At 45.7% G+C, this 23257-nt stretch overlaps 1 protein-coding gene across 3 annotated transcripts in view; it reads left to right on the top strand.

The window, feature by feature from the left end:
* Window positions 1–23257, top strand: part of LOC144606858 (glutamate receptor ionotropic, kainate 3-like) — a 552253-nt gene that overhangs the window by 193397 nt on the left and 335599 nt on the right. For all 3 annotated transcript variants that reach the window (XM_078423285.1, XM_078423286.1, XM_078423284.1), the window contains 2 exons: window positions 9458–9631; window positions 22254–22397. In XM_078423285.1, coding sequence (XP_078279411.1) covers window positions 9458–9631; window positions 22254–22397 — 318 coding nt within the window. The remainder of the gene's footprint in view (window positions 1–9457; window positions 9632–22253; window positions 22398–23257) is intronic.

Raw genomic sequence — 23257 nt, 5'->3', positions numbered from 1 at the left:
AGCATTTTGTGTCTATCTGTGCCCAGAATGATACTCCGTGTGTTTTAGGTAAGGAACTCAATTAGCCATACTTTACAATCTGAGGAAATATCAGCAGTAAAATGTGTCTGTGTTGTCTCTCATCTAAATACTGATGGGGGATGTTACTCTTGCCGAGTCTATCCCATTTGTGAATTTATGGCCAGCATTTGGCTTTCATTATGCCTCCGTCTACTTTTCTGTCCTGTGGATTAGACTTCCCGCCATTATGCCGAAGCTCAAACAGATATAATCTTCAACATCGTTCAACAGGGGTAGCACAGTGGTGCAGCAGTAGAGTTGCTGCCTAGAGTGCTGTCTGTACGGGTCTGTACGCTTCCCCCTGTGATTGCATCCGCTCACTACAGGAGCTCCGGTTTCCTCCCACATTCCAAAAGTGTGCAGGTTTGTGGGTTAATTGTTCCCAATGGGTTGGATAGAATTAGTGCAGACGCTTTCCCGACTTACGATGCTTCGACTTACGATATTTTGACTTTGCGATGGTGCAAACGGCAGCGACTCATCATGAGCCACAGCTCGCTTCCGGCCACATGATTACGTGTATTCAATGCATTTTCGACGTACGATATTTTCGGTTTACGATGGGTTTCTCGGCACGTAACCCCATCGTAAGTTGAGGAGCGCCTGGATACGGGTGATCGCTGGCCAACGTGGACCCGGTAGACCGACATGTGTGTTTCCACGCTGTATCTCTAAAAAAACAATCTATACATTTAGAGAGCTGGCAATTGAATGCTGATCATTGATGTCAAAATTATTCAATTTTGCCTCTCGCTTTAAAGCTTTGCCCTCTTGTATTTGATTTTTCCATCCTGGGGAAACAAGGTTCTGATGGTCTATGCCTCTCACAATTTTATCTACTTGTATCAGGTGTCCCTGAAACCTCCAGCGTTACAGAGAAAAAAAGTCTGTCCAATCTCTGCCAGTAGCTAATACCCTCTAATCCAGGCATCGTTGTGATAAACCTTCTTTGCACCCTTTCCATAGCCTCCACACCTTTCCTGTAATGGGCCGACCAGAACTGCACACAATACTTGGCAGGGCAGGTACGGTGGCGCAGCGGTAGAGTTGCTGCCTTACAGAGCCAGAGACCCGGGTTCGATCCTGACCACTGGTGCCGTCTGTACGGAGTTTGTATATTCACCCCCTTGTCCTGCGTGGGCTTTCTCTGAGATCTTCGGTTTCCTCCCACACTCCAAAAACGTACGGGTTTGTAGGTTAATTAGCCCAGTATACAGTAAATGTAAATTGTTCCTAGTGCATGTAGAATAGTTTTCATGTGCGTGGATCGTTGGTCGGCGCGGACTCGGTGGGAAAAGGGCCTGTTTCCACGCTGTATCTCTAAACTAAACTAAACTTTTTAGAGGCACTTCGATTATTTAGTGTACCAGCCACGTGACACATGTGCTGATTAAAAGTTGATACTGACATCTTTGTGTCTACAAAAAAAACACTGATTACGTACAACTGCCCAGATCCCATTCTTGCTTCCACACATCTGAATTTTAATGCATCATTGGGCAGCCCAAAAGTTTTTAATAATATTTCTGCAGAGATACCAACATCACACAAAAGCATTTTGTACTTTCAGCAAAAACTTGTGGTCCAATTGATTGTCTTTATCTAAAATTATCCCAGTAAACAATCCAATTGAGGATTAGTTCCACAGCGGAGCAAAAGACGCACATCTGTCCTGATGTGTAACAGCTGTAAAAATGCTCTGCTGGCTAGCAATGAGAACATAAGAGCATAAAAAGGAATGCTGTGCATTGTAAAACGGAAAGGTATACATGATTATCTAATGTTTCATTATCCATTCCGCTATTAGAATGAAGCACACAAGTTTGTAGTGGAAAACCTGTCAGCCTTGCAGGGGACTTTTAGTTAATTTAGAAATATAGCATGGAAATAGGTCCTTTGGCCCACCAGTCCACTGATCATTGATCACCCGTCCACACGAGTTCTACCGTATCCCTACGATAACATTTCCACTCCCGATACACTAGGGACAATTTACAGAGGCTAATAACAGAGGCCCATATCTGAGGAAGGATGTGCTGGCTCTGGAGAGGGTCCAGAGGAGGTTTACAAGAATGATCCCAGGAATGAGTGGGTTAGCATATGGTGAGCATTTGACGGCACTGGGCCTGTACCCACTGGAGTTTGAAGTTTGAGGGGGGACCTCATTGAAACTTACAGAATAGTGAAAGGCATAGATAGAGTGGATGTGGAAAGGATGTTTCCACTGGTGGGAGGGTCTGGGACCAGAGGTCATAGCCTCAGAATTAAAGTGCGCTCTTTTAGAAAGGAGGTGAGGAGGAACTTCTTTAGTCAGAGGGTAGTTAATCTGTGGAACTCTTTGCCACAGAGGGCTGTGGAGGCCAAGTCAGTGGATATTTTTAAGGCAGAGATAGACAAATTCTTAATTAGAATGGGCGCCAAGGGTTATGGGGAGAAGGCAGGAAAATAGGATTGGGAGGCAGAGATCAGCCATGATTGAATGGTGGAGTGGACTCGATGGGCTGAATGGCCTAATTATACTTCTATATCTTGTGATCTTATGAATTAACCTACAAACCCACATGCGTTTGGGATGTGGGAGGAGGCGATCAGAGGAAGAACATGCAAGCTCCACAGAGATCAGGATTGATCCCTGGTCTCTGGAGCTGTGAGAGAGCGGGTCTATCAGTTGCATCACTGTGCCGCCCTAACACACTTCATTATAGAAAGTGCTCTTTGCTTTATCAAAGCTTCATTGCTCTGGCATTTGGCGACGTTTCCTGCATCAGATAAATCATTCATCAAATCATTCATATTAAATTATGAGAGGCATACACAGATGGGGAGAGAGTCAGAACCTTTCCATCAGGTGAAAACATCAACAATTAGAGGGCATAGCAGTGAGAGGGGCAAAGGTTAAAGGAGATGGAGGGATTTAGTTTTTGCACAGGAGGTGATGGGGGCCTGGAAAACTCTACCAAGTTAGTGGTGTTGGCAGATACAATAGAATAGTTTAAGAGGCTGTTAGACAGGCACATGGATATGCAGGGAATGGAAGGTTATGGATCACGTGCAGGTAGATGAGATTAGTTTCTCTTGTCATCATGTTCGGATGATGTTGTGAGCCAAAGGGCCTGTGACCATTTCCTCCCACATCCCAAACAGATTAATTGTAGATTAGTTGGCCTCTGTAAACTGTGCCTCGTGTGTAGGGAGTGGGTGAGAAAGTGGGAGAACATAGAACTGTTGTGGATGGGTGTTCAATGGTCAGCTTGGACTGGTGGGCCAAAGGGACAATTTCCATGCTGTATTTCTAAATTAAACTAACACTTTTAGTTTTTAGTTTTAGAGATACAGCGCAGAAAGAGACCCTTCGGCCCACCGAGCCCGCGCTGACCAGTGATCCCCACACATTAGCACTGTCTTACACAAACTAGGGACAATTTACACTTACACCAAACCAATTAACCTACATATCTGCACATCTTTGGAGTGTGGGAGGAAACTGAAGATCTCGGAGAAATCCCACGCAAGTCACGGGGAGAACGTACAAACTCCGTACAGACAGCACCCGTAGTCAGGATCGAACCCGGGTCTCTGGCGGTTACGAGCGCTGTGAGGCAGCAACTCTACCGCTGCACCACCATGCTGCCTTATGGTGAAAGGGTTTGTAATTAAATCCCCTCCAAGGCTGGCATGTAATCAGCTAGAAACTGTGCTACATTCTAAACGCTGATCACATGGAATCATGGGTTCGTGAGGGTTTGAACAAGCACATTGGGTGAGCTTTGTGATCCATACAACCCCTCCCTTTTATTCAAGTGGACAAAGGTCACAGTTGGTGGACACTTTCCAATTACTTAAGTGCAGGGAGACGGGGAACAGGAGCACAAGGGCGGCACGGTGGCGCAGCAGTGGAGTTGCTGCCTTACAGCGCTTGCAGCGCTAGAGACCCGGGTTCGATCCCGACTACGGGTGCTGTCCGTACGGAGTTTGTACGTTCTCCCCGTGACCTGCATGGGTTTTCTCTGAGATCTTTGGTTTCCTCCCACACTCCAAAGCTGTACAGGTTTGTAGGTTAATTGGCTTGTTAAAGTAAAAATTGTCCCTAGCGTGTGTAGGATAGTGTTAATATGTAGGGATCGCTGGTCGGCGCGGACCCGGTGGGCCAAAGGGCCTGTTTCCATGCTATATCTCTAAACTAAACTAAAATAACATGTTTATTTGTGATGAGAGTAAGGGATAAAAATAAAAATAAAAAGAATTGAAATTGGTGGGCAGCAGTTCCCTTTAAACTGTCTGGGATTTACTATTGCACTTTTACTGTTATTATAAGACTAGTATAATATTAAAATAGACACAAAACATCGGAGTAACTCAATGGGCAAGGCAGCATCTCTGGAGAATAGGAGTAGGTGACGTTTCGGGTTGGAACCCTTCTTCAGACTAATGTTCCGTCTATCCTATCTTTTTTTTTCTCCCACATTCCAAAGATGTACAAGTTTGTAGGTTAATTGGCTTTGGTAAAATTGCAATAAAAATTGTCCCTGGTGTGTAGGATTATGCTGGTGTACAATGATCGCTGACCAGCACGGACTCGGTGGGTCGAAGGGCCTGTTTCCATGCTGTATCTCTAAACTAAACTAAAAGTGACACATCAGGTCAGAACCCTTCTTCAGACATAATTTAGATGGTCTTATCAGTCTGTAGAATGCTTCCGATTCACCTATTCCTTCTGTCGTGAGATCCTGTCTGACCCGCTGAGTTACTCCAGCATTTTGTGTCCATCTTCAGTGTAAACCAGCATCTGCAGTTCCTTCCGACACAGTTTAATATTATTTCTAGTGATTTACAAGTTATTCTCTACATGAAGGATGCATGCAATCGTTTCCTTCGCCAGATCAGTTGAAATTCTTCATAGAGAAGCAAGCTTGGTTTATAAATAGGGCAACTTACCCACCATTGGCGATATTACACCTTAACTCACATACTCTTGGTAAATAATCCATCTATCACACAGGTGTGTATTAATGACAAAAGATTAATCAGTTCTTTTTAGTCCTCTTTCAGGGTACTTTTTGCAGGGAGTGTGAGATAAAGGAGTGAACATGGGATGAAAATTAACCACAATAAACAATGATTTTTGCAAATTTAGCAAAACCTGGTAATTTCGGTTCTGCTAATTTGCCTTCCTCTGCAAATGAACTGAAAGGTTTTGAACAGTGAGGCAAACAAATTTAGCTTTAACAAAACTGCGAGAAATTTAAATTTAGAGCAATAAGCAAACACACAAATAACGTGTCAGCAAATGGATTTCCATTCAAGCAGGAAGATTTATGAGGAGGTTGATGTTGCCAGGATTCAGGGATCTGAGCTATAGGGAGAGGCTGAGTTGGATGGGACTCTATTCCTTGGAGCGCAGGAGGATGAGGGATAATCTTATACAGGTGTATAAAATCATGAGAGGAATAGATCGGGTAGATGCACAAAGTCTCTTGACCAGATTAGGTGGATCGAGGACCAGAGGACATCAGTTTAAGGTGAAGGGGAAACGATTTCATCTGAGAGGTAAATTTTTCACACAAAGGGTGGTGGGTATATGGATCAAGCTGCCAGAGGAGGTAGTTGAGGCTGGAACTATCCCAACATTTAAGAAACAGTTAGACAGGTACATGGATAGGACAGGTTTGGAGGGATATGGGCCATACACGGGCAGGTGGGACTAGTGTAGCTGGGACATGTTGGCCAATGTGGGCAAGTTGGGCTGAATGTGCTGTATCACTCTATGACTCTAAGGTTAAGACTCCAAACTTGTCAGGTCTCAACCTCAGGGGTAAGTTTGCAGAAATGGTGTTGACATGCTGCGGATTGTCCAAGTGGACAGGTAGGATCTAGATTTAGTTCTACTTACTTAGTCATTGTAAGTAGGCGTCATTTTGTAGGTCAATGAGACACAGGGAACTAGAGAGGCTGAAGTCTTGAGCAAAACACAAAGTGCTGGAGTAACTCAAGGGGTCCGGCAGCATCTCTGGAGGACATGGATAAGGTCAATGTTTTGGGTCTGAAGAAGGGTTCCGACCTAAAATATCACCCAGAGCTAGATGGAGCTCTTAAGGATAGCGGAGTCAGGGGATATGGGGAGAAGGCAGGAACGGGGTACTGATTGAGAATGATCAGCCATGATCACATTGAATGGCGGTGCTGGCTCGAAGGGCCGAATGGCCTACTCCTGCACCTATTGTCTATTGTCTATTGTCTATCCATGTCGTACAGAGATGCTGCCTGACCCGTGAAGTTCCCCCATTGGCATCATTGATCACCTCAGAATTCCAAAAAGCAAAGTGGAGTCAAGTTTTCCTAGATTCTGAGGGACTTTCTGAAAAAAGGAACAGCGTTGTTTCAACTCATTGTTGCTTGCTTAGAGTGGCAAACTGGCCAGAACAATCAGATAATGACACAAAGTGCTGCAGTAACTCAGCAGGACAGGCAGCATCTCTGGAGAGAAGGAATGGGTGACGTTTCAGGTCTGAAGAAGGGTGTCAGTCTGAAACATCACCCATTCCTTCTCACCAGAGATGCTGCCTGTCCCACTGAGTTACTCCAGCATTTTATGTCCATCTTCGGTGTAAGCCAGCATCTGCAGTTCCTTCCTACGACATAATCAGATAATGACCACTGATTTCCTATTCAGTCGGAAGAAAGAGCACAGTAGATGTGCAGATGGTGTAATCCCTCCCTGGCCCAGCAGCCATGATCACATTCTGACCCTGAAGGTATCTGTGTGGAGTTTGCATATTCTGTTAATGACCCTGTCTGTGTCCTGTCACTCTCCGGTCTCCTCCCACATCCCAATCATGGATTTATTATTACTTGGCTGCTGTAAATTACCTCTAGTGAGTGAATGAGATGATGGTGAATGAGATGATGTTAAGATGCATGTTTAGATCAGATTAGTTTTGGGATTCAGCGTGGAAACAGGCCCTTCGGCCCACTGAGTCTGCGCCAATCGACGATCACCCGTATACCAGTTCCACCCTACGCATTAGGGAAATTTACAGAGGTCTATTAGTGTAAGAAAATAATGCTGGTACAAATCGAAGGTATTTATTTCACAAAATGCTGGAGTAACTTAGCAGGTCAGGCAGCATCTCAGGAGAGAAGGAATGGGTGACGTTTCGAAGGAAACGTCACCTATTCCTTTTCTCCTGAGATGCTGCCTGACCTGCTGAGTTACTCCAGCATTTTGTGAAATACAGAGGTCTATTAACCTCCAAACCTGCAAGTCTTTTAAACATGGGAGGAAACCAGAGCACCTGGAGATGACCCACGCAGGGAGAACATATAAACTCCGTACAAACGGCACCCGCAGTCAGGATCGAACCCAGGTCCCCTGCGCTGTAAGGCGGTGACACTGATGCTGTGCTGTTGCACTGTACGTGTGGAGTATAGGCCACAGGGAAACAAGGGGAGGAATAGCGTCGACGATATTTGCTGTCATAGATTTGATGGGGCACATTGGATAAGAAAATATTGATGGCCTTTGGCTTAATTAACTGAAATTTAATTTTGTTTCAGTTCCCGTCATTGGATTTGAACCCATGCTCCATTTAGCTTGGTCCTCCAGGTGAAGCAGCCAGAAACATTCTACCAACACAATCCCAAATTCTGTGTCATGTCTGACAACTTGGCCTCATTCAAAAGGAACACGCGTGTAATCCAAGAAAGTGACATATGTTTACATGGCCGCAACACGTCAAGCGTGCTCATGTTCAGACCAAAGAAATGAAAGGAGAAAAGACGATAACAGGAACTCAGTGTATGGGGGTGGTCTCACTACCTGACAGAACATACATTTACAGAAGAGGTAGTACAAGGATATCTCATCAAATTGATATGAAACAGAGGTTGATGGAGACACTCAGCAGGTCCAGCAGTCTGTTATCTGTTATCTAAACGTTATCTGTGGAGAGATAACATTTCAATTTGACGATAGACACAAAAAGCTGGAGGAGCTCAGCAGGTTGGACGGCATCTCTGAAGAAAGATGTATAGGCAAAGCTTCAGGTCGAGACCTTTCTTCAGACTTGCTTCTTCAGAGATGCTGTCTGACCCGCTGAGATCCTCCAGCTTTTTGTGTCTAACATTTCCATTTTATGACCTTTCATTAGGAAGATAAAAGGTCATCGACCTGACACATTTACCCTTATGTAATATAAAGCCTAGCTGTTTGAGGGAGGACAAAACAGACTGAAATTGTGATCTGGAGTTGAGAAGAATGGGAGGTGATTACATTAAAATTAATTGTTATGGGTATTCATTCTGACTGGGATCTACTGGTTTTTTTTATATTGCACTTTAGACTTTAGAGATACAACGCAAAACCATGCCCTTTAGCCCACCGAGTCCATGCCACTCAGCGAAGGGTCTCGACCCGAACCGTCACCCATTCCTTCTCTCCTGAGATGCTGCCTGACCTGCTGAGTTACTCCAGCATTTTGTGAATAAATACCTTCGATTTGTACCAGCATCTGCAGTTATTTTCTTACACACCCCACACACCAGCACCACCCTTAACCATGAGGGACAATTTACAATTTTACTGATGCCAATTAACCTCCAAACCTGTACATCTTTGGAGTGCAGGAGGAAACCGGAGCACCCGGAGAAAACCCACGCGGTCACACGGAGAATGTACAAACTCCGTACAGACAGCACCCATAGTCAGGATCGAACCAGGGTCTCTGGCGCTGTGAGGCAGCAACTCTACCGCTGCTCCACCGTACTGCACCAATTATTTGAACAAATCAAGGAACAGGAAAATGGGGGCAAATTAAAAGATCAATTATGAATTGATTCCACGACGAAGCAGTCACAAAGGCCTGAATGGCCTGCTGCTACTTTGTGTTTCTAGGTTCTTATGTTCTGGTGGAGTTCTCAGTCAGAAAGTCCAACCTAATTTTTTTTTGTGTTCAGTGAAGTTCACGTCAATTGCAAATGCAATTGAAAGAAAATGAAACAACTTTTGAAAGAAACTTCTCAGCTCCTGGCATGCTAGTTCCAGCACTTTGACTATGCAAATGTCAGGTCCTCTGTTGCCATGGCAGTTGCAATGTTCGGAGCGATTGATGTTCAGAATTCTTGTAATTAATTATAATCCAATTCAAACCTATTTGTTTCTACAACTGAGATGTCACAGCGCGGAGCAGATTCTGACAGTGGTGAGGTTTGAGGACTGGAGGGTCCGACACAGCAGACAATATTGATGATTGCAGCTGAAAGAACACTGAGCAGCAAAACACTTGAGGCTGCCTTTGATTGAGGACGTCTGCACTCGGAATCAAAGAGACAGTGCGGCTATTCATAACGTTCGGCGTGTGAATTATCTCAACACGGGACTCTCTCTCTCTCTCTCTCACAGGATCTCTTTGCCCTGGACCTGGACTCGTACCGCTACTGTGGAGTGAACATGACAGGCTTCCGCATTTTAAACACTGAAAACTTGCACGTCACCTCGATCATTGAAAAGTGGTCCATGGAGCGGCTCCAAGCACCGCCCAGCGCAGATTCCGGCCTGCTCGACGGAATAATGACGGTACGATAGACTTCCAAATCACGCAGATTCCATTCTCAGCTCCGTCCATTGTCACGTGCGCCACGGTGCCGTGAACAGCTTTTGTTGAAGTGCTTTGAAAGGTTTGAAAGACACCAAGATGGGTGTCAGAGGTTATGGGGAGAAGGCAGGAGCATAGGCTTCGGAGGGAGAGATAGATCGGCCATGATTGATTGGCGGAGTGGACTTGATGGGCTGAATGGCCTTATTCTACTCCTGTCACTTATGATATTATGAACTATTCATGGACTGGAATCCATTTTGCGGTTTCATTATTATAATAAAATCTAATTATTTATCTCCTTAATTTAGTTTTGATAATGAATGAGATGTTCTGGATTTTCTAGAGTGGTGCTGCCTGGGAACAGGCAATTTTGGTCCACCAAGTCCAAGCCAACCATTGATCACCTATTCACGTTATTTGTAGGAAGGAACTGCAGATGCTGCTTTACACCAGAAGATGGACACAAAATACTGGAGTAACTCAGCGGGTCAGGCAGCATCTCTGGATAGAAGGAATGGGTGACATTTCGGGTTGAGTCCTTGAAAGGATCGCGACCCGAAACGTCACCCTTTCCTTCTCTCCAGAGATGCTGCCTGACCCGCTGAGTTACTCCAGCATTTTGTGTCCATTCACGTTATTTCCATGTTGTCCTGCTTTCTCCTCCACTCCTCTCTAAGGGTAATTTTCCGATTAAACTTCTAACACGCACGTCTTTGAGACGTGGGAGGAAACCGGAGCGCACAGAGGAACCCCATGTGGTCACAGGGAGAACGTGGAAGCTCCACACAGACAGTGCCCGGGGTTGTGACTGGACCCACACCCCTTTCGCTGTGAGGCAGCAGATCTACCAGCTGCACCATTCTGATCTTGTTGCCACTTTTGTTTCGCTAATATATAAGCGTTCCTCAGAGCAATCAATCAGCATCATTGAAAGTAACTAAAGCTCCATCTATGCAGTTAAAAATCTTCTATCGGAAGTGATGTCAATGTGCATTCAAATGATGGAGAATGGCAATTGGATTGAAGCTAAAAAACATACCGACCGTTAACAAATAGGTACCAACATTTGAATATTGCAAAAGAAACAAAAATACTCAAGAAATAATTGCTCCAAGTCCTTTGATCTGACATTTATTTCCATCTGTTTCCATCAAGATAAAATCCACAAATTAATGTAAATAAATTAGAGGAGCTTTTCATTCCATCTGCAGCTGAACAAAGGCACCTCCTTGCTTTTGTTGGTTGCATGAGGGGAGAGTGATTGGGGAAGGCTCCTGGTCGCTTTGCTCTCGTTGTAGTTTGGCTGCAGTTGTTTCCACGGTTCCCCCGTGAGGCTCCAGCTTCATTATCCACAATGTCACTTGTGTGATTGCAATAATTTCCCCATTCCAGCTTTCCCAGCGGCTCGGTGGAAGCAGGTGATGGGGAAAATAATGAGGTGGAGAGAGAAGAAATGTCACAGCAACAAATGAAAAAAGGTTTTTTTTTTAAACTGCAGAGAGAAGCAATGATGGACAAAGAAAGTGTTTAGTTTAGTTTAGTCACCGTAGTTTAGTTTAGTTTAGTTTAGTTTAGTTATACAGTGTGGAAACTGGCCCTTCAGCCCACTGAGTCCACGCCGACCAGCGATCGATCACCTGTGCACCTGTTTCCACATCTTGCTCACCAGGGGCCATGTGGAGAAGCCAATTCACCTACAAACCAGCACATATTTGGAATGGGGGAGGAAACCAGAGCACCTGGAGAAAGCCCATGGGACGCACAAACTCCGTACAGACAGCATCCGTAGTCAGGATCCAACCCGGGTCTCTGGCGCTGTAAGGCAGCGACTCTACCGCTGCGCCACCATAGAGTGGGGTGATGAAATGATGCGGGAGAGAAATACAAAACTATCACTGGCACAGTGACACAGTTATAAGTACAGATACATGACTGTTCCAACAAGCTGGGCTAGATCCTGACCTGCTGTGCTGTTTGCAGGGAGTTTTGACATTCTCACATGCTTGCTTTCCCAGAATACATGGATAGGAAAGGTTTAGAGGGCTAGCCCAACATACAAATGGTCAGCATGGACAAAGTGGGACGAAGGACCTGTTTCTGACTCTGTGTGCCTTCCAGGTCCCATAGACATGCTCAATCGAAGTTAGAAACAAAATGCTGGAGTAACTCAGCGGGTCAGGCAGCATCTCTGAAGAGAAGGAATGGGTGACGTTTCGGGTTGAGACCCTTCATCAGACTGAAGAAGGGTCTCGACCCGAAACGTCACCCATTCCTTCTCTCCTGAGATGCTGCCTGACCTGCTGAGTTACTCCAGCATTTTGTGTCTACCTTCGATTTAAACCAGCATCTGCAGTTTTCTTTCCCACACGACATGCTCAATCGATTGGCCACTGTAAATTGTCCCCAGGGTGGGAGGCAGGAGAATTGAGGGGTGGGTGGGGAGTTTTTGGCCATCTGCAAGAGAGTTGGTCACAGGGGAATAAACAGGTGAATGGGATTGATCTGATAACTGGTATAAACGTCATGTGCAAAAGGCCTCCTTCTGTGTCATAAAATAAGAAGTCATAGTGTTGGGGGAATGAAGAAAACAAGGAACTACAGATGCTGGTTTACACAAAATGACAGACACAAAGATCTGGTGTAACTCAACGGGTCAGGCAGCATCTCTGGAGAACATGGAGGGGCACCATTTCAGGTCGGAACCCTTCCTCAGATTCGAAAATCAATACTGGAGCCCGAAGAGGGGTCCTGGTCCAAGATGTCACCTATCCGTATTCTCCAGAGATGCTGCCTGACCCACTGAGTTACTCCAGCACTCTGTGAAACGTCACCTATCTGTGTTCTCCAGAGATGCTGCCTGACCCACTGAGTTACTCCAGCACTCTGTGAAACGTCACCTATCTGTGTTCTCCAGAGATGCTGCCTGACCCGCTGAGTTACTCCAGCACCTTGCGTCCCATTGTGTGGAACGGTATGGTTTAGAATCATATCGAGACACAGCATTAAACAGGTCCTTCGGCCCTCCTCACCAGCTGAATGTCAACCACTCTTTTACATTAATCCGACATTCATCCCATTTTTTATTTCCCTCCCACGCCCATCATCTGCCCCTGCATTTTACCATCCACCCACACACTGGGGGCAATTGACCTGTATGTCTTTGGGATGTGAGAGGAAACCAGAGCACCCAAAGCAAACCCATGCAGTCGCAGGCAGAAAATGCAAACTCCACACAGGAAGTATCCAAGACCAGGATTGACCCTGGGTCCCTGATGCTGTGAGGCAGCAGCTGTGTAGATGTTGCTGCTGTCTATATACCAAATATACCATGCTATTCCACCCATCCCTTAGAATACATGGTCTTCCCCTCCTCAGCCTGCTTCCATACTATGGATGGTAACAAAACATTCTCACAAACTGGGGCAAGTTGGGAAGAGATACAATACTCCAATGGTTCAATGGTTATTTATCAATGGTACTTTATTGTTACATTTATTGTTTATTGTTACCTTTATTATTACCTAGGTACAGTGAAATACATATTTTGCATACTGTTCAGTAAAGTATATGCACATTTTAAATACAGTATTAGTGTATAGAAATAGTACACTAAAACAATGTACAAGAGTCGCCAGGTTCGGCTCCATTTGTTTTAGGTGTAGAGTGCTTGACCTGACCATGAAGGCCCGTTGTCATGGCAGCGTTGCAGGGTTAGCCTGGCCACACGTAGCCGTTGGTGTCCTCCGCCGTTGCGTGCAGCTGCAGGTCGCGTGCAGTGTGTAGGATAGAACTAGCGTCCAGGTGCGAACCTGGTGGGCCGAAGGGCCTGTTTCCACACTGTTTCTGTGGCTCAGATATTCGCTGACCAGGGCTGCAGCCGTCTCCCCCACACTGCTGTTGTCCATCTCTGCTGCCTCACGCTGCAGTCTTCATCCCTTCATTCAAATCACCAGCACCAAAACTCATTCTGGTTTATTCAATCTGGCACCTTACATTTCAGAAATGGTCTGCTTTTACCCACACTCCACAGGTGTGAGCAGTATCATGTGCAAATGTGGATGAATATTCCTGAGGCTAATTTTATCCTTTCACTTTTTTTTGCTGTTTTATTTATGTATTTACAATTATTCTTCAGTCATGTACTGAAGCTTAAAAGGCCAGCAATGTCCTTACTGCTTCCACTTACAAGGAACAGGAATCTGCCAAGCCAGTAGATATGTTGCTGCAAACTTCAACTCCCCCTCCCAATCCCAGTTTGACCTTTCTGTCATGGGCCTCCTCCAGTGCCATAGTGAGGCCCACCGGAAATTGGAGGAACAGCACCTCATATTTCGCTTGGGCAGCTTGCAGCCCAGCGGTATGAACATTGACTTCTCCAACTTTAGATAGTTCCTCTGTCCCTCTCTTTCTCTCCCCCTTCCAATTCCTCCCACTGTCTTCCTGTCTCCACCTATATCTTTCCTTTGTCCCGCCCCCCTGACATCAGTATGAAGAAGGGTCTCAACCGAAACGTCACCCATTCCTTCTCTCCTGAGATGCTGCCTGACCTGCTGAGTTACTCCAGCATTTTGTGAATAAATACCTTCCCAAACAGGTCACTATTCCTTGCATTCACGCTGAAAGCTCAAAGGATGGAGAAAATTGGTTATGCAATTCCCAAATCTTTTCATGGAAGTTAACAATGCCATGGTAAATGATCCATTGATTGGCTGGATAAATAAAAATTTAGGATGCTGCAATATTAACAACAGATTTTAGAAAGCTGCACATAATGACTGAGCAGGAAGGAATTGCAGATGCTGGTTTAAACCGAAGATAGACACAAAACGCTGGAGTAACTCAGCTTCTTTGGAGAAAATGAATAGGTAACATTTCGGGTTGAGACCTTTCTTCAGGCTGAGAGTCAGGGGAAAGGGAAACAAGACATTTGTGGAGCGGCACGGTGGCGCAGCAGTAAAGTTACTGATCTTACAGCGCTTACCCGGGTTCGATCCTGACTACGGGTGCTGTTTGTACGGAGTTTGTACGTTCTCCCCGTGACCGCGTGGGTTTTCTCCAAGATCTTCGGTTTCCTCCCACACTACAAAGCCATAAAGGTTTGGAGGTTAATTGGCTTGGTGTATGTGTAAATTGTTCCTTGTGTGCGTAGGATAGTATTAGTGTGTGGGAATTGCTGGCCGGTGTGGACTCAGTGGGCCAATGGGCCTGTTTCTGCACTGTATCTCTAAACCAAAAAAACTAAACCAAACTAAAGATACAGATGGTGATATAGATAGTTAAAGAGAGATATAGACAGTGCAGTGGCCAGATTCATGATTGGCATTGATTTTAGGCACATCATTTGCACGTGAAAATCCTACATCCATTTCATTTTCTGGAGTTTTCCTGGTTTTATTAGCTGTTGTCGCTGTTTCTATCCGTCATTTTGAAAAGATGAAGTTACAGAAATGATGTCGCCAGCTAACCTTCATTCTCCATACATTAGTTTAGAAGTTTAACTTAGAGAATTATCTCAATGGTGTCAGATGAGGGAGAGGGGAAGTGCCACAAAACCTGGGTGTCCATGTACACCAGTCACTGAAAGTAAGCGTGCAGGTACAACAGGCAGTGAAGAAAACTAATGTCATGTTGGCCTTCATAACGAGGATTTGAGTACAGGAGTAAAAAGGTCCTTCTGCAGTTGTATAGTGCCCTGGTGAGACCACATCTGGAGTATTGTGTGCAGTTTTGGTCTCCTAATTTGAGGAAGGACATCCTTGCTATTGAGGCAGTGCAGCGTAGGTTCAGGAGGTTAATCCCCTTGATGGCAGGACTGTCATATGAGGAAAGATTGGAAAGACTGGGTTTGTATTCACTGGAGTTTAGAAGGATGAGAGGGGATGTTATGGAGATGTACAAATTTATAAAAGGATTGGACAAGTTAGATGCTGGAAAAATGTTCCCAATGTTGGGGGAGTCCAGAACCAAGGACCACAGTCTAAGAATAAAGGGGAGGCCATTTAAAACTAAGGTGAGAAGAAACTTTTACACCCAGAGAGTTGTGAATTTGTGGAATTCTCTGCCACTGAAGGCAGTGGAGGCCAAATCACTGGATTAATTTAAAAGAGAGTTAGATAGAGCTCTAGGGGCTAGCGGAATCAGGGGGTACGGGGAGAAGGCAGGCACGGGTTACTGATTATGGATGATCAGCCATGATCACAATGAATGGCGGTGCTGGCTCGAAGGGCCAAATGGCCTCCTCCTGCGCCTATTTTCTATGTATCTGTGAGAAGCTGCATGAAAACAGGCCCTTCGGCCACTGAGTCCACACCCACCACCGATCAGCTATTTACACTAGTTCTATGTTATCCCACTTTTGCATCCGCTCCCTACGCTCTGTTACAGAGGAGAATTTTACACAGGTCAATTAACCTACAAACCCACATGTCTTTGGGATGTGATAGGAAATAGGAGGACCAGGAGCACCCGGTGGAAACCCACATGGACACAAAGGGAACGTGCAAACTCCACACCGACAGCACCTGAAGTCAGGATGAAACCTGCGTCTCTGGCGCAGTGTGGCAGCAGCCCTACCAACTACACAACCGTACTACCCAAACAATAGACAATAGACAATAGGTGCAGGAGGAGGCCATTCGGCCCTTCGAGCCAGCACCGCCATTCAATGTAATCATGGCTGATCATTCTCAATCAGTACCCCGTTCCTGCCTTCTCCCCATACCCCCTGACTCCGCTATACTTAAGAGCTCTATCTAGCTCTATCAAACGTACCAGGGATTTGCTGGCTTTCATTTGCTATATGTCATATGATATGATATGATATATCAGTTTAGTTCAGGGATGATGCATGAAAACAGCCCTTCGGCTCACCGAGTCCACACCGACCATCGATCATCTGTTCACATTGGTTCTATGGTATCTCACTTAACAATTCATCTACAAACCCACATATCTTTGGGATGTCACGGAAAACCAGGGCACCCGGAGGAAACCCACGCGGTCACAAGGAGAACGTGTAGTCTCGATGGGCCAAATGGCCTAATTCTGCTCCTACAACTTACGAATCTATGAACTACCAGCTGTGCCACTGTGCTGCCTAATATAGGAGGGGCCTTGTGTTTTGAGTCAGGAAACTTTTTTAACGACCTGTAAACTTGGTAAAGCAATAGGCACCCTGAATGTGTGACTCAGATTGTAGAGGCAGGCCGTCTGCATAACCTGCAGGCGAGCACTCTCGTATTCTGTTCGTCACCAGCAACCAATAAACAAAACAAATCCTTAAAACACCAGAAAAGCCCGTAAGGTCCAATATTTGATCAGTCCAGTTAAAATACATCAATGGATTATTCTGTTGTTCACAAAGTGTTCACAAGAAAAAGAAAGCTTTGCTCGTATTGAGCTTTTCACAAACTCAATATCGGTTAATGAAGCACGTGTACTTGACGTGGTGACCTGTGATGATGTTTAACATCCAATATCTATATAGGTTCCACATCTGCACAATGATAGCAGCGAGACTGGCTTCTATTTGGCGAAAGCTTAAGTCAGCCAGAATGGAGATGATTAGATAATTCCCTTGTCAATAAAACATGATCTGCAATCATGTTCATAAATTCATAAGTCTTTGGAGCAGAATTAGGCCATTCAGCCCATCTAGTCTAATCCACCATTCAATAATGGCTGATCTATCTTTCTCTCTCAACCCCATTCTCCTGCTTTAGTTTAGAGATACAGCGCGGAAATAGGCCCTTTCGGCCCGCCAGGTCCGTGCCGACCAGCGATTCTCGCACATCAACACTATCCTACACCCACTAGGGACAATTTCTACATTTACCAAGACAATTAATCTACAAACCTGTACATCTTTGGAGGGTGGGAGGAAACCGAAGATCTCGGAGAAAACCCACGCAGGTGGGTTTCCCCCCATAACCCCTGACACCCTTACTTATTAAGAATCTATCAATCTCCGCCTTAAAAATATCCAATGACTTGCCCTCCTCAGCCTTCTGTGGCAACGAATTCACCACCCTCTGACTAAAGAAACTCCTCCTCATGCCTTTTCTGAAAGGTGCATCCTTTCATTGTGTGACCGTCCTCTGGTCCTAGACTTTCCCACGAGTGGAAACCTCTTCTCCACATCCACTCTATCCAGGCCTTTCATTCATTCATTTCAATCGCTCCACTCTTTTCAACCTCTACTCCAACAGCAGCATTTACACTGGATGGCTTGATTGCCATCGTGTGTTGTATTTCCGCTGACTGGTTGGCACGCAACAAAAAGCTTTTCACTGTACATCGGTGCACGTGACAATAAACTAAACTAAACTAAACAGTTGGCCACTGCTCCTTACATGCAAATCATTTCAGAGCACGGTCCACAATTCAACTCGTATTTCTGGAGAAACGACTGAATTCATGGCTCTGTTGATTTAGTTTGTTTACAACGCTTCTTTTAAGATTGATTAGGTGATTTTGTTTGCTTTGCAATAGACCGTGCCATCTGCACTTTTAGTTTAGAGATACAGCGAGGAAACAGGCCCTTCGCTGCACCGAGTCCACACCAAACAGTGATCACCATCAACCAGTACTTTCCTACACACGAGGGACAAATAATAGAAGCCAATTAACCAACAAAGCTGCACGTCTTTGTAATGTGGGAGGAAACCAGGGCGCCCGGAGAAAACCCACGCGGTCACAGGGACAACGTACAAACTCCGTACAGACTGCACACACAGCCAGAATCAAACCTGGATCTCTGGCACTGTAAGGCAGCAAGTCTACCACTGCACCACTGTGCCACCCTAGGTCATTGGCTCACACAGTATGGACCATTCCACTTGTCCTGATGATGATGTTGTGTAGGTTGTGAATGAGACCCAGCAGGGTTCATGGAAGCTACAGTGTAAATCATCGGAAATGTTGTGGAAATCAGTTTCCAATGGTGACGATAAAGGCTTCTTGGTCTTTACCTCAGTCCCAGTGATATTTGAAAGCTTCAGAAGGATTACAGCTCAAATATTAAGTAAATTGCAGTAAATGTTTGCAGTGGATGTTTTGTGTTGTGATGTAAGGTGAGCTCCAAACGTCTCCTTTGGGATGAGCAATGCTCTCATTTCCAATCCTTGCCCAAAACTCTGTTGCTGCCCCTCTGTAAATGCTGCTTGAGGATGAAGCAGACCATATGTAAACTCAGCATCCTACATGAGTCCAAGCTGAGGATCTGAGCCTGCTTTCTTCTCTATCAATAGACAATAGACAATAGACAATAGGTGCAGGAGTAGGCCATTCAGCCCTTCGAGCCAGCACCGCCATTCAATGCGATCATGGCTGATCACTCTCAATCAGTACCCCGTTCCTGCCTTCTCCCCATACCCCCTCACTCCGCTATCCTTAAGAGCTCTATCCAGCTCTCTCTCTTGAAAGCATCCAACGAACTGGCCTCCACTGCCTTCTGAGGCAGAGAATTCCACACCTTCACCACCCTCTGACTGAAAAAGTTCTTCCTCATCTCCATTCTAAATGGCCTACCCCTTATTCTTAAACTGTGGCCCCTTGTTCTGGACTCCCCCAACATTGGGAACATGTTATCTGCCTCTAATGTGTCCAATCCCCTACTTATCTTATATGTTTCAATAAGATCCCCCCTCATCCTTCTAAATTCCAGTGTATACAAGCCCAATCGCTCCAGCCTTTCAACATACGACAGTCCCGCCATTCCGGGAATTAACCTAGTGAACCTACGCTGCACGCCCTCCATAGCAAGAATATCCTTCCTCAAATTTGGAGACCAAAACTGCACACAGTACTCCAGGTGCGGTCTCACCAGGGCCCGGTACAACTGTAGAAGGACCTCTTTGCTCCTATACTCAACTCCTCTTGTTACGAAGGCCAACATTCCATTGGCTTTCTTCACTGCCTGCTGTACCTGCATGCTTCCTTTCATTGACTGATGCACTAGGACACCCAGATCTCGTTGAACTCCCCCTCCTCCTAACTTGACACCATTCAGATAATAATCTGACTTTCTATTCTTGCTTCCAAAGTGAATAACCTCACACTTATCTACATTAAACTGCATCTGCCATGTATCCGCCCACTCACACAACCTGTCCAAGTCACCCTGCAGCCTTATTGCATCTTCCTCACAATTCACACTACCCCCCAACTTAGTATCATCTGCAAATTTGCTAATGGTACTTTTAATCCCTTCGTCTAAGTCATTAATGTATATCGTAAATAGCTGGGGTCCCAGCACCGAACCTTGCGGTACCCCACTGGTCACTGCCTGCCATTCCGAAAGGGACCCATTTATCCCCACTCTTTGCTTTCTGTCTGTCAACCAATTTTCTATCCATGTCAGTACCCTACCCCCAATACCATGTGCCCTAATTTTGCCCACTAATCTCCTATGTGGGACCTTGTCGAAGGCTTTCTGAAAGTCGAGGTACACCACATCCACTGACTCTCCCTTGTCAATTTTCCTAGTTACATCCTCAAAAAATTCCAGTAGATTTGTCAAGCATGATTTCCCCTTCGTAAATCCATGCTGACTCGGAATGATCCCGTTACTGCTATCCAAATGCTCAGCAATTTCGTCTTTTATAATTGACTCCAGCATCTTCCCCACCACTGATGTCAGACTAACTGGTCTATAATTACCCGTTTTCTCTCTCCCTCCTTTCTTAAAAAGTGGGATAACATTTGCTATCCTCCAATCCACAGGAACTGATCCTGAATCTATAGAACATTGAAAAATGATCTCCAATGCTTCCACTATTTCTAGAGCCACCTCCTTAAGTACTCTGGGATGCAGACCATCAGGCCCTGGGGATTTATCAGCCTTCAGTCCCATCAGTCTACCCAAAACCATTTCCTGCCTAATGTGGATTTCCTTCAGTTCCTCCATCACCCTAGGTTCTCCGGCCCCTAGAACATTTGGGAGATTGTGTGTATCTTCCTCAGTGAAGACAGATCCTGAAACTTTGACCCCTGGAGTATAGCCTGCTCTCGCTACCCATTTAAATCAATTGTTCGTCACACTGGGGTGGCACGGTGGCGCAGCGGCAGAGTTGTTGCCTCACAGCACCAGAGACCCGGGTTCAATCCTGACTACGGCTGCTGTCTGTATGGTGTTTGTACGTTCTCCCTGTGATCACATGGGTTTCTCCGGGTGCTCTGATTTCCTCCCACACTCCAAAGACGTACAGGTTTGTACGTTAATTAGCTTCAGTAAAATTTGTAAATTGTCCCTCGCGTATAAGATAGTGTTAGTGTACAGGGATCGCTGGACGGCATGGACTCGTTGGGCCGAAGAGCCTGTTTCAGCACGGTATCGCTAAAGTCTAAAGTCTAAACAAATTCCTCTTACAAAGTCTGTCCAGCCTCTCTAAACTCCCGGTGGATCAGTTCATTCCACTCTCCGCGTCCAGAATAAGTATATTTGGATGAGCAACGATTATTGATGAGGAATCCAAGCAGCACTCTGTATCCTGAGTGATTGAGCCCAATACTTCTTTCTCTGGCTTGGCAGCCAACTTTGTTTGACATTTAAGGTCTTACTAGACCAAGTGGACCCGTTGGGCCCAAACCTCTCCTGCATTGGTGCAGCACCCTCTCCCCCCCTCCCCTCTCCCCTCCCCTCTCCCCCCATCTCCCTCCCTTGCCTCCTCCCCCTCCTTCCCCCCTTCCCTCTCCCCTCCCCTCCCCCTCCTCCCTCCCTTGCCCCCTACTTCCCTCCTCCCCCTCCCCCCTCCCTCCTCCCCTCCCCCTCCCCTTCCACCTCCCTCACCCCACCCTCCCCTACCCTCCCCCTTCCCCTCCCCTTCCCCTCTCCCCCTTCCCCGCCCCCTTCCCCTCTCCCCCCACTCCATTCCCCTCCCTCCTCCCCTCCCTCTCCACCTCCCTCTCCCCACCCCTCCCCCTACCCCTCCGCCTTCCCCTCTCCCCCCACTCCACCCCCCTCCCTCCTCCCCTCCCCCTCCACCTCCCTCCCCCCCACCCCTCCCCTACCCCTCCCCTACCCCTCCCCTTCCTCTCCCCCTTGCCCTCCCCCCCACTCCATCCCCCTCAACCCCCCCTTATCCTCCCTCCCTCCTCCCTCCACCCCTCCCTCCCTAGGAGATAGATTTAAACTTTAAAATGTGAATAACTTTAAAAATATAATGATTTAATTGAAGGAAATATAACGATTTCAACAGAACCTCTTCGATCAGCACCAAATGGATGCGATTGGAAAAAAAATATATCAGAACTAGTCTTTCACTGACAAGAATAGATTTATAGATTTATAGAATTATCTATATAATTTAGATTTAGATTTATAGGCTAAAAACAAAGCGATAGATGACAGCGAGCCACTGTGATTCTGATAACCATAATGAAAGCAACCCTTATGAGTTATATAATATTTTGAAAGGGGCTCAGAGTTAATATAGCAGTGCTGACAGAGTAATTTATGGTGTAAGTAATGTTACAATACACTGTAATATCTATACTATAAAGCTTGCTTGTCAAAAGCCTGCCGGCACAGAGCTAACGTGTGCTGCCGTAAGCAAAGACGTTTTGAGAAATCAGCTTAAACAGTTTTCACATTTATTTCAGACAGATGCTGCTCTGACATACGATGCAGTTCATATTGTATCAATGTCCTACCAGCGAGCTCCTCAGATGACAGTCAACTCCTTGCAGTGTCATCGGCACAAGCCTTGGCGATTCGGCAGCCGTTTCATGAACTTCATAAAAGAGGTAATGACCGGTTAGTGACAATGCGTCCGTAAGGTTAACCACCTCATCAGTTATAGCAGCAGAATTAGGCCATTCGGCCCATCAAGTCTGCAACACCATTTAATAATCATCATACATTGTACCTTGAATCATACTTTTCCTTTCAACCCCTTCCACTTTGATGTCTCATGTTCACACCTCACCCTTCCCCATCTCTGTGTCTCCCACTCCCCTGGCTCTCAGTCTGAAGAAGGGTCTCGACCCGGAACGTCACCCATTCCTTCTGTTTCTCCAGCAGTTTTTGTCTATTTCGGTGTAAACCAGCATCTGCAGTTCCTTCCAACACACTTACACCTTTAATGCGTAGCCCGTGTTTCCAGAGAAGAGGGTGTGAAAATGCAATTTTCATATATCATTCCTTGATTTTGTTTCATGTTATAAAGTTTAAAGGAGATGCGTGGGGCATGTTTTTACACAGAGAGTGGCTGGTGCCAGGGTGGTGAAGGCACATACGACAGTGGCATTTGAGGCTTTGGGATGGGCATAAGGATATGTAGGGAATGGAGGGATGTGGATCATGTGCAGGAAGAGATTCATTCATAAGTTCATAAATTCTAGGAGCAGAATAAGGCCATTTGGCCCATCAAGTCTATTCTGCCATTCAATCATGGCTGATTTATCTTTCCCTCTCAGCCCCATTCTCCTGCCTTCTCCCCGTAACCCCTGACACCCTTACTAATCAATGTGAATGTCTGTGTCCATTAATGTGTCCATTTCATGTCTATTGTCATTAAGTAGAATCCTGAGATACTGCCTGACTCGCTGATCAATTTGTGTTTTTTTATGTAACCCAACATCTGCAGTATCCATCCATTTTAAGG

The sequence above is a fragment of the Rhinoraja longicauda genome, chromosome 27 (genome assembly GCF_053455715.1).
Source record: "Rhinoraja longicauda isolate Sanriku21f chromosome 27, sRhiLon1.1, whole genome shotgun sequence".
In the NCBI taxonomy this organism is placed as follows: domain Eukaryota; kingdom Metazoa; phylum Chordata; class Chondrichthyes; order Rajiformes; family Arhynchobatidae; genus Rhinoraja; species Rhinoraja longicauda.
Note: the sequence above shows the minus strand (reverse complement) of the source record. Positions and strands in the feature narration are given on the sequence as shown.